This window comes from Megalobrama amblycephala, linkage group LG13, assembly GCF_018812025.1.
Source record: "Megalobrama amblycephala isolate DHTTF-2021 linkage group LG13, ASM1881202v1, whole genome shotgun sequence".
Taxonomy (NCBI): domain Eukaryota; kingdom Metazoa; phylum Chordata; class Actinopteri; order Cypriniformes; family Xenocyprididae; genus Megalobrama; species Megalobrama amblycephala.
The window spans coordinates 34,119,549-34,134,911 of NC_063056.1; the positions used below are offsets into that span (position 1 = coordinate 34,119,549).

Below are 15,363 nucleotides of genomic sequence, written 5' to 3' on the forward strand. Positions count from 1 at the left end.
ATTTAATTAAAAATACAGTAAAAAACAGTAATATTGTGAAATATTATTACAATTTAAAATAACTGTGTACTATTTAAATATATTTGACAAAGTAATTTATTCCTGTGATGCAAAGCTGAATTTTCAGCATCGTTACTCCAGTCTTCAGTGTCACATGATCCTTCAGAAATCATTCTAATATGCTGATTTGCTGCTCAATAAACATTTATGATTATTTTCAATGTTGAAAACAGTTGTGTACTTTTTTTTTTTTTCAGGATTCCTTGATGAATAGAAAGTTCAAAAGAACAGCATTTATCTGAAATACAAAGCTTCTGTAGCATTATACACTACCGTTCAAAAGTTTGGGGTCAGTAAGAATTTTTATTTTTATTTTTTTGAAAAGAAATTAAAGAAATGAATACTTTTATTCAGCAAGGATGCATTAAATCAATCAAAAGTGGCAGTAAAGACATTTATAATGTTACAAAAGATTAGATTTCAGATAAACACTGTTCTTTTGAACTTTCTATTCATCAAATAATCCTGAAAAAAAATATTGTACACAAATATTTTGTACAATTGTACACATTAAATGTTTCTTGAGCAGCAGATCAGCATATTAGAATGATTTCTGAAGGATCATGTGACACTGAAGACTGGAGTAATGATGCTGAAAATTCAGCTTTGCCATCACAGGAATAAATTACTTTGTGAAATATATTCAAATAGAAAACAGTTATTTTAAATTGTAATAATATTTCACAATATTACTGTTTTTTACTGTATTTTTAATTAAATAAATGTAGCCTTGGTGAGCAGACGAAACTTCTTTTAAAAACATTAAAAATCTTAGTGGTTCCAAACTTTTGGACTGTACTGTACATATTTGGGATACATATATCGGCACCAAATCCCCAAATCTAAGGTTTTATAAACCTATCTGTATCGACCCATGTTGGAGTTTTAATTGTTTTGCCTATTTTAGCTTCCACATCATCATCTTGCACAGGGGTGAGGAACATCTGGCCCCTTTTATGGCTCTTAACACCATTCAAGAATGCAGTTTTATATGTATAAAAAACAGAATTTATTCTGTTTATGGTCATAAAAAAATTATAGAAATGAATTAAATAATAAATACACAAAAATATTTTTACATTTTTCAAATTATTAATTTGAAATTAATTAATAATTAATAATTAATTAATTATTATTTTTTCTTCCTGTGCCATCTTAATTCATCCCACAATTTGAAATGGTTACTGCCAAGAAAAAAAAAAAAAGGTTGATGAGGGTTTTTCATAGAAAAAAAAAAAAAATTGATAAAATGGTAAAACATTAAATGTTGAGCATATGTTTTATAGATGTTTTTGATGTAAACCATTACACACACATATATTATATTATATATATTATATATTATATATACATACACACATATACAGGTGCTGGTCATATAATTAGAATATCATCAAAAAGTTGATTTATTTCACTAATAAATAAATACTAAACTTGTATATTATATTCATTCATTACACACAGACTGATATTTTTCAAATGTTTATTTCTTTTCATTTTGATGATTATAACTGACAACTAAGGAAAATCCCAAATTCATTATCTCAGAAAATACAAAGAAGGGATTTTTAGAAATCTTGGCCAACTGAAAAGTATGAACATGAAAAGTATGAGCATGTACAGCACTCAATACTTAGTTGGGGCTCCTTTTGCCTGAAATACTGCAGCAATGCGGCGTGGCATGGAGTCGATCGGTCTGTGGCACTGCTCAGGTGTTATGAGAGCCCAGGTTGCTCTGATAGTGGCCTCCAGCTCTTCTGCATTGTTGGGTCTGGCATATCGCATCTTCTTCTTCACAATACCCCATAGATTTTCTATGGGGTTAAGGTCAGGCGAGTTTGCTGGCCAAATAAGAACAGGGATACCATGGTTCTTAAACCAGGTACTGGTAGCTTTGGCACTGTGTGCAGGTGCCAAGTCCTGTTGGAAAATGAAATCTGCATCTCCATAAAGTTGGTCAGCAGCAGGAAGCATGAAGTGCTCTAAAACGTCCTGGTATACGGCTGCGTTGACCTTGGACCTCAGAAAACACAGTGGACCAACACCAGCAGATGACATGGCACCCCAAACCATCACTGACTGTGGAAACGTTACACTGGACCTCAAGCAACATGGATTGTGTGCCTCTCCTCTCTTCCTCCAGACTCTGGGACCCTGATTTCCAAAGGAAATGCAAAATTTACTTTCATCAGAGAACATAACTTTGGACCACTCAACAGCAGTCCAGTCATTTTGTCTTTAGCCCAGGCGACACGTTTCTGACGCTGTCTGTTGTTCAAGAGTGGCTTGACACAAGGAATGCAACAGCTGAAACCTATGTCTTGCATACGTATGTGTGTAGTGGTTCTTGAAGCACTGACTACAGCTGCAGTCCAATCTTCCCCACATTTTTGAATGGGTTTTGTTTCACAGTCCTCTCCAGGGTGCGGTTATCCCTATTGCTTGTACACTTTTTTTCTACCACATCTTTTCATTCCCTTCGCCTCTCTATTAATGTGCTTGGACACAGAGCTCTGTGAACAGCCAGCCTCTTTTGCAATGACCTTTTGTGTCTTGCCCTCGTGCAAGGTGTCAATGGTCGTCTTTTGGACAACTGTCAAGTCAGCAGTCTTCCCCATGATTGTGTAGCCCTCAGAACTAGACTGAGAGACCATTTAAAGGCCTTTGCAGGTGTTTTGAGTTAATTAGCTGATTAGAGTGTGGCACCAGGTGTCTTCAATATCGAACCTTTTCACAATATTATCATTTTCTGAGATACTGAATTTGGGATTTTCCTTAGTTGTCAGTTATAATCATCAAAATTAAAAGAAATAAACATTTGAAATATATCAGTGTGTGTGTAACACTGGTGTGTGTGTGTGTAACACTGGTATTCTAAGTTGATTTGTCAAAAGAAAAAAAATCTTATGATAAAAATCATGAAAATTTTTTACAGTATACATACACACACACACACACACACACACACACATATATATATATATATATATATAAACAAAAAATATAATTTAATTAAAATGTGTGTATATATTTAGAAAAAAAATATGCAATTTTTTTAAATATATTTGACATTTTTTAGTAATATATAATACTTTTATTTATAAAATTAGAAAAAATAGATGTATATAGTGTATATAGCCTATTTGTTTTTAATGTGTCATTTTATACAATGAATCAAGGGACTTTAGAAGTAAGGTGTATGGCAATAAACACTAACCTTCTTGTCTTGATGATCCAGCTGTTGCTAGAGGATATAAAGAGAGGGAGGGAGAAAAAGAGAGAGACATGTGAGGTGTTAGTGCTTTCTAAAGTTTTTTTTTTTTTTTTGAAGAACTACAACTTGGAACATCGTTCTTGAAAACAAATGATGAGAAAAACGCACCTAGAGACAAGTTTACCATTACTCAGGCAGAAACATACTGAAAAATTACTAACGGCTGCGCAACCCAAAATACATCCTCAATGCAAATTCTCTTAAAGGTCGCACACAGAAAGATAGTGAAAAAAATGAAGGTGGAAGGAGATGAAAGATTCTGCAAGAAACACAAAAGTGGACTGGGAGGATGAACAAGAGAAAGAACCGTGGAAAAAGGAAAGATTTAGAGGGGGAAAAGGAGCAAGAGATACAAGACTGAACAGAGAAGGGTCACAAAAGCAACAAAGATAGAGTGATGGAGCGAAACACAGGAGAAGACAGAGGAGAGAAAAGACGAGAGGAGGAAGTGTGAGAAAAGCAGAGGGAGAACGCACAGGGAAGGCGAGAGCCTGAAAGAAGGTCAGACGGCAAAAGGAAAGAGACGAAAGTGGGAAGGAGGGAGGGAGTTTGTGTCTGAGTGTCACTCTCTCAACAGGGGGTCAGACTGAGAAACATAATGGAGAAAAGATGAATGGAGAGAGAGAAAGAGAGAGACATGCAGAGATATCGCAGTTGTGGAGGAAAGTACAGCGTAGTAGACACAACAGGAGCAGAAATGTGTTGGCTAAAACTATAGAACAAGTAGAAAGTAGAGGACAAGTCTACAAACAAATGGGTAGAAGACATAATATTCACTTTTTAAAAAACTGACATGGTTTTAACAAGGTTTAAAGTGGTTTAGGTTCTTTGACTGTGCAGTGTGCACGTTTACATTTCAGATTTTAAGTTTTAAAACACATTTTTGTCTTCACTAATTAATTTTAAATGGACAAATGATAATAATAAAACAGGTTTAAAAGCACAATTATTCCATGTACTCTCTCAGTTAATCTGGTCATACAAATTGCATGTATAATTATTATAAAATATTTGGAAAAAATGTTTTACAATGTTTTAGATGAAGCATGCCACACCACAGGACATGTCAATTTTCCAAAAGCATTTCATGTCAGCCAATTGGCTGCTCGTTAAACAAAATCCAGGTAACGCGCGTTAGTTTAAGTTAGTTTAACTTTAACCCATCATTAACACTTGACCAAACAGAGAGATAAAATCCTTCATGAAATATTTCATTCAAAATATAGCTTCCTCTGATAAGGATGGTCAAAGAAATAAATAAAAGATGGATAAAAGGAACCTGCCTTAATAGAAAACGACTAGGAATGAACATCAAAACAATAGAAATCATAGTAAATTGTAAGTCAAGTAAAAAATTGTAACAATATTTATAAACAATGCATTTATAATGAAACACTAAACATCGTTTGGCTTAATCATATATATATATATATATATATATATATATATATATATATATATATATATATATATATATATATATATATATATATATAAAATTAATTAGTGTTTTATTTATAATATCATTATTTTTATATATATAAAAATAATAATAATATATATATATATATATATATATATATATATATATATATATATATATATATATATATAAAAGAGGAACCTAAAAATATATATATATATAAAATCATGTAACATGCATCATGTTCTTTGTATACAATTTTTTCACATGTCTCTTTCCCAATGAATTAAATCTTAGAATACTGGAAAGCAGAAAGCATGAAGAAATATTTTCAAATTAATTTGATAACTAGTTTACATGACAAGTGCATGAAAAGGCAACAACAAAAAGGAGTTTAGGATTCATCAATAATTATTTTGACCCCCCCCCCCCCAAAAAAAAAGAAAAGAAAATTTTGTTTTTTACAAAACACATTAAACAGTGCAAATTGATTTTGAAAGGCAGAGTGGAATCTCAATTAAACCATGTCTGCATATAACAACATACAATGATAATATTAATAAACTTAATGAATTCTAATAAAACATATGTACAGTATGTGATAAGTATAAAATAAAAATAAACAAATACAAAATATATGTTCATATATAAGTTAATGGTAAATTTAGGAACATAAAGAAATAAGACCTTAATCAGGCATTAAACAAAACTAGGATGAATAAGAAATTATATTATTATGAACTTTTTCTCATGTGTACATAAAAGTGCATAATTTTTAACAGAAGAGGAACCTAAAATTTTAACTAAAAAGAGAAAAAAAGAGAAAAAAGGATAAAAAGATAATTATAGCCTTCAAGAAAAATATATTATTTGGACAAAACTATTTATTTTTCTCTTTTACTGAAATTAAATAAAATGTTTGCTTTAACAAAATGGCAGTTTTTTGTTTTCAAGCACAAAATGGCTGCAGTTGCGCTTTCCTTGCATAAAACATGGCTGCCATGGTATGATGCAGAGAGCAACTAGGAATAGGATGCGAGAGATGGAAAACAGATGAGAGGGAGAAAAAAAAAATAAAAAGAAGGCTTCCCTGCTTCATTCATTTCTTCAATTTTACACTTTACGTGTTCTGGCAAAACGGAAAACATAGCTGACCTTCCGAAAACGTAACCATTTTTTTTTCTCGTTTATATTTCCCAAACAAACGGTCACTGCACGGAAAAACTACACTTGTGTAAAGGCACCGAATTAGTGTTTTTTTCTTTGCGCTTTGGAAAAAGCTCTGGTGAATGACAAAACTAACAAGGCGAGAGAGGTGAATAAAAGGGGGAGGACGAGGTATCCACTGAGATGGGCAGTGCAAAGCGGACAGAGTTTCGGGTTTTTAAAACAATTAAAAAGATTGAAAAACGGACAGAAACTGGAAAAGGAAATGGTGTGCTCACAGCAGGACCGAGTGAGTTAAAAAGAGTAGAAAAAGACAGGGATCAATTAGAGAGAAAGTAGAACTGACTGAAATGGTTTTTCACAGCGGGGGAGAGAAGGACTGAGTAAGACGCTGAATGAGGGAGAGGAGGGGAAAAAAACAACAGCAGAATTAATGTTTTGACAAGTTGCCCCGAGTAAGTGCAAGGAGCGGAGCAAAGTGAATAGGATGAAAGACGAGGGCACCCAAGAGCTGTTTTCCACGAGACGCCGCTCCATCAAGACAGAATATTGGCGAGTTTGTTGTTTTGGCTCCACTTTTATGATCTCGGCGCCGTTTCTTGCCACCAAAATCCAGGTATAAACATCATAAACCTTTTTTTTTTATGAGCACTGATGCATTTTGCTATATATTCGAGTGAGGGGATTGATTTAACTGCGACACAGCGGCAGCTTTTGGGGATCCTTCGAGCATGAGACTGCTGCTGTTCTGGGGGAAACATTTCACTGTTACACACCACGAACAGCAGAATCCGTCATGGTCTATAATGAGCGCTACATTCAGTTCTTTTCTATATATCAATGATTCACATACACTGCAAGCAAATAAAAAGCTTATTTTACAGAGTTAACCAACCTTCTAAAAGACTTTTCCATCTGTTGTTGTGACACGACTCCCTCTGGTATTACTGATCTCTGTGCTGTCCTTAGCTTGTTCTGTTTCCCCATGAGCCTGGTCATTAAGGCTCAAATGACCTAGCGAAATGAGCTCTACTTAATTAAACTTTAAATACAGCTAGCTGCTGGTGCCGCGTGACTGAGATCTAGCTCCGGCCGCGGTTGTAGTGTAGTTTTCCGCGGCTCTGGCTCTGGCTCCTGGGTCTGACAGAACCCTCAGTCGAACACGGACTGTCAGATAAAAGACCTGCCACAGGAAGGAACCGAAGTCGGTTTGTGGCACTACCGGGAGGAACAAACACCAGCTGTGCAAAACATGCCCTGGCACAAAGTCCCGTCACCCACTTCTCCTTTCATTTGTCTTTACATACAAATGATCAGAGGGAAACAGCACAGGAAAAATGTTGTAAAGGTGTGCAAGAAGGCATGCGGAAAAGACGGAGGGGCTGAAAGTGAAAAGTGGTGGAGAATGCAGAGATATCTGAAAGCAAATTAGTGCAGATATTATTTTAAAGGTTAATTTTAGACTTATAGAAAAGAAAGCTTAAATGGGTCAATGACGTGACGGGTCATTTTTTTGTCCAAAGGCCTTAATAATAATATAAAACAACAAAGATATGACGTCCAAAGTAAGTAAGATCTCTTTTATTGAATCCAAAAGGTTTTAATTATATTTTGCTACATATAAAGGTATTTTAAAGATTTTGAAGTGTCAAAAGGTCATTCGGTTTAACCATCCAAAGGCCAATACAGCTATTTCATTTGTGATTAAAATATCTTAAAATGTAATAAATGTATATATTTTTTTATTCTGGTTTGATTTTATAACATCATATATCAACAGTGCAAAATGGTATTAAAATTATGAGTAGAAGTCATTGCTTTGCTATGAGAAAATGTCCGGAAAAATGAATTTCATTGATGTCATTCGGAGTAACCAATATAAAGGGACCGTTTTGGATTAAGTCATGCAGTCAATATCATGTGACAGGATGTGACATCATATGAAAAGGATCGCATGGTCATGAAACAAAGTAACTAAATCTCTCTTAACTTTTTGAAAAATTCATGTTTTCACTTGCTTATACGCATGTCCCAAAACATCAGGTCATTCGGTACAACCACTATAAAACACAGAAAATGTAATATTTTAAAAACTTGTACTAAATATAAAATATTTGATTGTCCTTTTGCTAGCTAACTTGAAAGCTAACTAGATAGATAGCTAGATATCAGCCTGTTAGCATTGTTTGAAAATATCGTCATTCGGTATAACCAAAAGTGTCATTCGGTAAAACCAAAATTTTGGTTAAACCAAATGACTTTTTTGGTGACAAATTTTGTACATCTTGTACAAAAATTTGACAAAAGCAGTGTTAATTGATTATAAAAAAAAACAAATCTCATTGTTAACACTTAATAAAACTTCAAAATTAATTATATCTCCATTATGGGTTTTTTTTTTACACTTAAAAAAAAAAGGGTTGACAAATATGGAAATATAGAATTAACACAAAGAAATATTTTAGACAACAGAGATAAAATGGTGTTGAAATTCTGGCCAATACAGATAAGCAGATTTTTTTTTTTTTTTTTTTTTTTTCCCCCCACCGAATTTATACTACATTGTTAAAAAGAAAGATTCAAACACAAAATAAAAAACTAAAACAAGTAGTTTGTATACAAGTGAATTCATGAAGACTGTATGAAATATGCTGTAGGAATAATAATAAGAGTGATCCAAAATCGATTAATGCTAAAAACATTATATAAATATATTTTATGATATTACATTACATAATATTATAGAAAATTATATATTATTATACAATATACCACATATCCCTATTGAACCTAGTTAAAATCACTCAAAAAGCAGACACACGAAAGAAAACTTATGTTAATCGGCCAATCAATCACAGTTATCAACCAAAATGCTTAAGAACTGTCATATATATCAATATATTTTGTGTGTGTGTGTGTGTGTGTGTGTGTGTGTGTGTGTGTGTGTGTGTGTGTGTGTGTGTGTGTGTGTGTGTCTGTCTATAACTATTCAGGACCATGATGCAATGGACAGATGGAATAGAAGATGTGCAGAATTCCAGAAATGGACAGGGTTTGAAGAGAGATGAAACTCAGTGAAAGTGTAGTGGATAAGACTCTGATTAGTTTTGCTCTGGTAACGACAGATCATAAAAATGAGGGAGGGGAGGAAAAGACTAAAAGAAACAGAGTGGGGAAGATTAGTGCCACTCCAGGAAAGACTAAACACAAGGAGGAGAAAGAAAAAAGGAGGGAGGGAGAAGCAGGGATGCTACAGTTTAGTCTGGATTAGTTTCGGTCAAAGAACAGAAAAAGAGGGGAAAAGATAGAGAGGAAGGGAAAGAGAGAAGGGATAAAAGAGATGGAGCATCTGAAGCGAGAGCATGAGAAAAGGAAAATGTGCAAAGATGAGGAAGAAAAGTTGTCATTCCACGCATTCAGTAGAGCATCTTCCACGGATAAAGTAAATGTTAGTCAGAATGAAGAACCCTTGCCTCTTCAAAACAACAAAAAACTCCATCTTCTCTTATCAAATATTTGCTCCTAAAATAACTAACACATCCTCCTCAGATCATTCTCTGCTACAGATGTTTTACATACAAATATTTCAAATCAATTGCACAAGCATTTTCTGCCCCAACCGCAAACTAGAAACTAGATATTTCTCAGTGAAGGTTACACAACACTCAGAATTTAGCAAAGCATCTCCTTAAAGACTTCAAGAATTTGATTTCACAACCGAGTTTCTGTTTGATTTACTTTTTGTGGAACAAATGCAATGGTTGCCTACTTAACGGAGCAACTGAGAAATTTAAACAGTGCTATTGATCTCCAGTCAAACAAACCTGTAAGAGACATAAAACATTTTCATAGCTGAATTATTACAAACGGTTCCATGAAAAGTTAGAGAAACTGCGAGAGGCCAGAAGGCAGGTTTGGGGCCAGGGCAGAACTTAGATATTGGGTTAGACAGCTTTTGAGTTGGTGTGCGTGTCTGTGCATGTGTGTGAAGCAGGAGGTGGAATTGGGTCGGACGGCTTACGGACTGGACTGCCATTCCCACTCTTACTGGGCGGCATTCCCTGCTGATCCCGCATCAACCAAGCCGAGCGGAAGGTCAACATAACTGCAGGGGTCTGAGAGCCAGCCTTGCTCGACGCACAGGACACGCACACACACAGTAACACACATAAGCTTTCACACATCATGTTATAACAAAAGGAAAAGGGAAAAAAAGCAGTGTATTATTTTAAATTATTATACATTTTTGAAATAGGAATCTGTATGTATATTTATGTAAATTTCAATTGATATTTTATTAATATATAGACTGTTTAATAAAATGTTAAATTGAAATTTACATAAATTATACATACAAATTCCTTTTTCAAAAATTTATAAAAATAAATAAATAAATAAATAATATATAAATATATATATATATATATATATATATATATATATATATATATATATATATATATATTTATTAAATCATTGTTATTAAATTGGTTTAATTTTTTATATTTTTCCAAATAGAATATATTATTATTATTATTATTATTAATTATTATTATATATTATAATATATTTTATTATATTATATTATATTATATTATATTATATTATATTATATTATATATATATATATATATATATATATATATATATATATATATATATATATATATATATATATATGAATGTTTTTTTAAAATAGGAATTATATATATAAAAAAATTTATAGTTTAATAAAATATCAATTGAAATTTACATAAATATACATAGAAATTCCTGAATATGTATATGTGTGTATATATATATATATATATATATATATATATATATATTTTTTTTTTATATATTTATTTATTATATATTATATTATATATACACACACATATACACAATCTATATAAATAAACAGTTAACATATACATTTAATTTAAATAATAATAATTTAAATCATAATATTTAAAAAAATGTTTTGAAACTGGAATTTGTATTTATATTTTTGTAAATAATATACCAACAAAATCAATGTTTTTTATTATAAACATTGTGTTGTGCATATATAAAATTCAATAATTTAAAAAAATTTAATTTATTATCTACAAAATATTTGAATTTCAAAAACATATTGTTTTATTATAATAAATGTTTATTATATCATTATCGTGATAATCCCATATTATCATCGTTATTATTGTTTATTATTATTAGCATTACTACGACATTTAGTTTTTTTTTTTGAATATAGCAAATTATATGTATATACAAATTTCTCATTTTAAAATAAATGTGTTATTTCCCGACAACAGAAGGCGACTGCTGTATACAGCAATACAATTACGACATTAATTTTACTCTTTTACTCTGCACTTAAAACATTGTGGCCGAGAACGAAATAATAAAATGACCAGGGAAAGGGGGAATGCATTAGCAGAAGAGGGAAAATCGGAAGAGGAGGACAAATCTGCAGAAGGTAGGCAGGGAGAAAAACGAGAGAGCGGTTGCGTGCAGAGAGCGGGGCATGTCTGATTGCGTGAGAGGGGGTGTGTGGGGGGGTGACATGCTTTTTTTCCAAGGAAAAAAGTGTGGACGGAAAAAAAAAAAAAAAAAAACCTAGAGGATGAAGAGAGGACTGTACTTACTTGGTGAACAGCACACAGTGACTCGTAGTTTCATACAAGGGAGGGGGGGTCCATCGTCTGTGGATAGTGCTGGAAGGAAAGAGATGGAGAGAGAGAATAAAACAGGAGACTGATGTCTTTGACACTAGGAAAGAGAAATCTAAATTTGTTGCCACCAAATCGATGCTTTAGACTGCTCGCACAAAACACAAATACACATATAACCCTGGGCCATAAAAAGACTGCTTGACTCTGATGGAATGGCTAATCCATTAACGCAAGCAGGAGCTGTAACAGGCTCGTTAATGCTGAGCTCGGCAGGACCGACTGTGAGCCGTTCCACAAATGATGGACATTGATGCAGTCAGATGGGCTCCGTGCAAACATTCACACTTCATAAACTTACGTGATTACACCGTTACAACATTATTTACACACCTGGAGGTCATATTTGCTTTCAGCTCATCTCCTAAGTGTGATCCAAGCATGACCGCATATACTCGTTTTGAACAAAATTACACAAGGAATTTTGCTGCATCAAACCACTCAAACACAGGCTAACATTTCCTTAGTGGGAAAGAAAAAAGTTGGTGTTCTGACTATGAAACATTTTGGATGTTGGTGATAATGTGTGTGTAATTTACATCAGACTACACTTTTGCTTTGTTCTTTACTGCAAATTAAAAGGTTCTCCGAGTCTTTTTAAAGCCTTTTAGGAAGTCGGTTTATAGCATGTAATGATATTAATTTACGGCAATCCCGAAACTGTAGCTTGTCAAGCTACTCATTTAAAAAGTAGTTCAACTGCAGTCAAAGAAGCTTTTTGAAAAAGTAGTTCAAAATGCAGTGCGCGCCAACACTGAATCTGAAAAAAAAAAAAAAAAAAAAAAAAAAGGCCTCTAAGTTTTATGATTGAATTTTTATGTCATTTGATGTCAATTCTTTCACTTAGTTTTCAGCGAATTGGAGCAAAGTTTAGCTGAACCTTTCTGACAGATCAGAAGAGACCCAATTTCAGTCATAACACAATTTTGACAAAACGTGTAGTTACTGCATTTTGACAAAATTAAAGATATTTTTATATCTTTTTTCAGACAAAAATATTCACGATTCCAATTAGGGCAACAGCATTACACCACATCAGTTGAACATCAGTTTGAACATCAGTTTCCTCTAAAAATCACCAATAACTCTACAAAAAATATAATAAAATAAAAATATAATAATACAGCCATAATTTATACTTTAAAACATAACGATAAACAGCCTCAACTAAATACTATATATTTTTTGTAAAATATTGTATAATAATTTTGTATAATATTATATACTGTATAATATATAACAAAAAAAAAAAAAAAACTTCCTAACAACGGCAAAACATAGCAAAATGTAATATCTAAATGGATTAGTATATTTCTAATGCATTAAATGTGGCAATGGTAATATGTGTGATTTCAACAGCCACCTCAAGACGACCATCTAAATGTCAAATAAAACAGCTATTAGGCTACTTGTGAGTTTTTATCTTAACATATTTGGCAAAAATATAATTAATTTCTACCTAAAAAGGAAGAAAAGATTAGTCACTGCACCTTTAAAATGATGACTCTTACTGCTAGAGCATGCTGCTGTGTTAATGTGAAGAAGGGTAAGTCTAACTTCTACACACAGACAGAATTTATGTACATGAACATGTACACGTACACACGAATAAACACCCTGAAACGCAGCGTGTGCCCTATAATGCCGTGCATACCTCATTAGCATCGGGCCATGTTATAACGGCTATAAAGCCATCATGAATCTCTTCCCAGAAACCGAGCTGCAAGTCTGAGGTAGACACGCTTAAATTCAGGCTTGAGTGGGTCTGCCGTTTTAAAGAGCGTCTCTGGCTCCACATTTAATCATAACCATAAATCCATAACAGCCATTTCAGTAACACACACCACAGCAGCGGCCATTTTCATCTAGTAGAGAGGCTTTTAACCGAACGTCTAACAACCGCAGATACATCCATTTAGCATGCGCAGTAATTTCACATTGACGATAATGAGAATGGCTGACTCCAGAGGGGCTGTATGTGTGTGGGTGTGTGTGGTGTGTGTTTTGGTTTTCTGAACCCCATATGCATTTGTGCCGTACCTTATGGGTGTGTGTTCATGGCGTTAGAACTCTGGATTTCAAAGCAAAAGTCTGAGACCACTAGTGAAAGGGCTACTCTTTTTCTTATTTAATGCCTTTGTTTTTTTTCCAAAAATTATTTTACCAGAATATAAATTTAAAGGCACAATGTGTAATTTTCGCCACTAGAGGTCGCTTATTTAAAACAAAGGCGTAGCTTGATGACGCCTTGATTTCACGGAATCATGGGAGTTGTTGTCTTCACGTCTACAGCCGGTGGAAAAGAATTTGATGAGACTCAAGCAGAAATCTTATTAATGGATGAGCTAATCTTTTAAAGATTTATTAACATTACTGTAGTATGAAGCAGGGTGTGGCTTAAAGCCGTTGGAGTGATTGCTAATGACACGGACACAGCCATGTGTCCTGGTTGAAATTACTTATTTCTCTGGATTTAAACATTCTTGGAAACATTTGGGATAATCCAAGTACACAAGTCAACAAAAATCTTACATATTGTGCATTTAAGTGAACTGAAAAATGTCTTGTATTTGGAATGGGGTCAATGACATATTGGAATGTCCACGATAAACAAAAGAAAAAAAATCTAGTTGTTAGAAAATGTATTCTTTGTGTTCATATTGGTTTCACATGGTTTTGAAAATCCTTTATATGTTTTTCAAGAAAAGTATAAATTTAATTGAGCTAATATGTTGTGTAATCATTAAGAAAACAATAAAATAAATAGTTTTTGGGGTGGCCAACCAAACTATATTTTAAACATTTTTTTAAAACATTAAGTAGTTTTGTTAAAATATTTTTTTAAATTTTAAGATGTAAAAAAAAAAAAAAAAATGCAAAAAATTATGTTCATTTTAATACAGAAATCAAAACATGCTCATTATAGAAGTGGTATATCCAGTCAATGTATGATCTTTATGTACATTGTAATATTTAAATTTATAATAATAAAAAAGTAAAATCATCAGTTCATTGACCCATGTCCTGTTGATTTAATGACAGTCACACTCAAGCTGCATAAACTTCACAAGTTTGTGCAAAACTTGAGCCATGTTATCAATCTAAAAGGAAACAAGCCAATGGAAGGGTCACCATTAAAAGTACTTCCTGTATTAAAGTCTAGTTTGTCTTGAAAGCATGACTCTTTAGTAGTTATCTCTTCTGTTTCATCCTCAAATGCTCCTGTACGCATGCACACACACACACAAACAAACTACAACTTGAATTTACATCGGACACACTGATCCCTTGTTTTCAGCTATAGGATCAAGCTTAAACAATTAAAAAGACAGACACATTGTTACGCTTTCTTTGAAGTGAACAATAGACAAACACACACACACACACACACACACACACACACACACACACACACACACACACACACACACACACACACAGGGGTGGGTTCGTGAAGTTTGACACAAAGGCTCTGTGCTGTGTATACACTCTCATGCTTGAACAATGCTCTATTGTCCAGGTCAGCACTGCTGTAATTTATGTAAAGATACTTTCCCCCCTTTCTGTCTCTTTCTCTTTTTCCCACCCTCTCTTTGGCCGTTGTTGTCCCGCTCTTTCTTTTCAAAGACACTCCTTCCTCTTCTTCTACTCTCTCCCTCATGACTGCAATCCTTCACCTTACAAGACTCCATCACGCCTTCTTAGTTTACTTGAGAGGCTTT

The 15,363-nt window shown here is 33.3% G+C and overlaps 1 protein-coding gene across 1 annotated transcript in view; it reads right to left on the reverse strand.

Moving 5' to 3' along the window:
• Nucleotides 1–2,167: 2,167 nt before the first annotated feature.
• Nucleotides 2,168–15,363, reverse strand: part of si:dkey-246i14.3 (ephrin A4) — a gene marked incomplete at its 3' end in the record, with an annotated part of 56,770 nt that continues 43,574 nt past the window's right edge. Inside the window, exons 3-5 of the mRNA XM_048153324.1 lie at nucleotides 11,558–11,626; nucleotides 3,278–3,304; nucleotides 2,168–2,214 (exon numbers count right to left, since the gene is read on the reverse strand). Of these exons, the coding sequence (XP_048009281.1) occupies nucleotides 2,168–2,214; nucleotides 3,278–3,304; nucleotides 11,558–11,626 (143 nt within the window). The remainder of the gene's footprint in view (nucleotides 2,215–3,277; nucleotides 3,305–11,557; nucleotides 11,627–15,363) is intronic.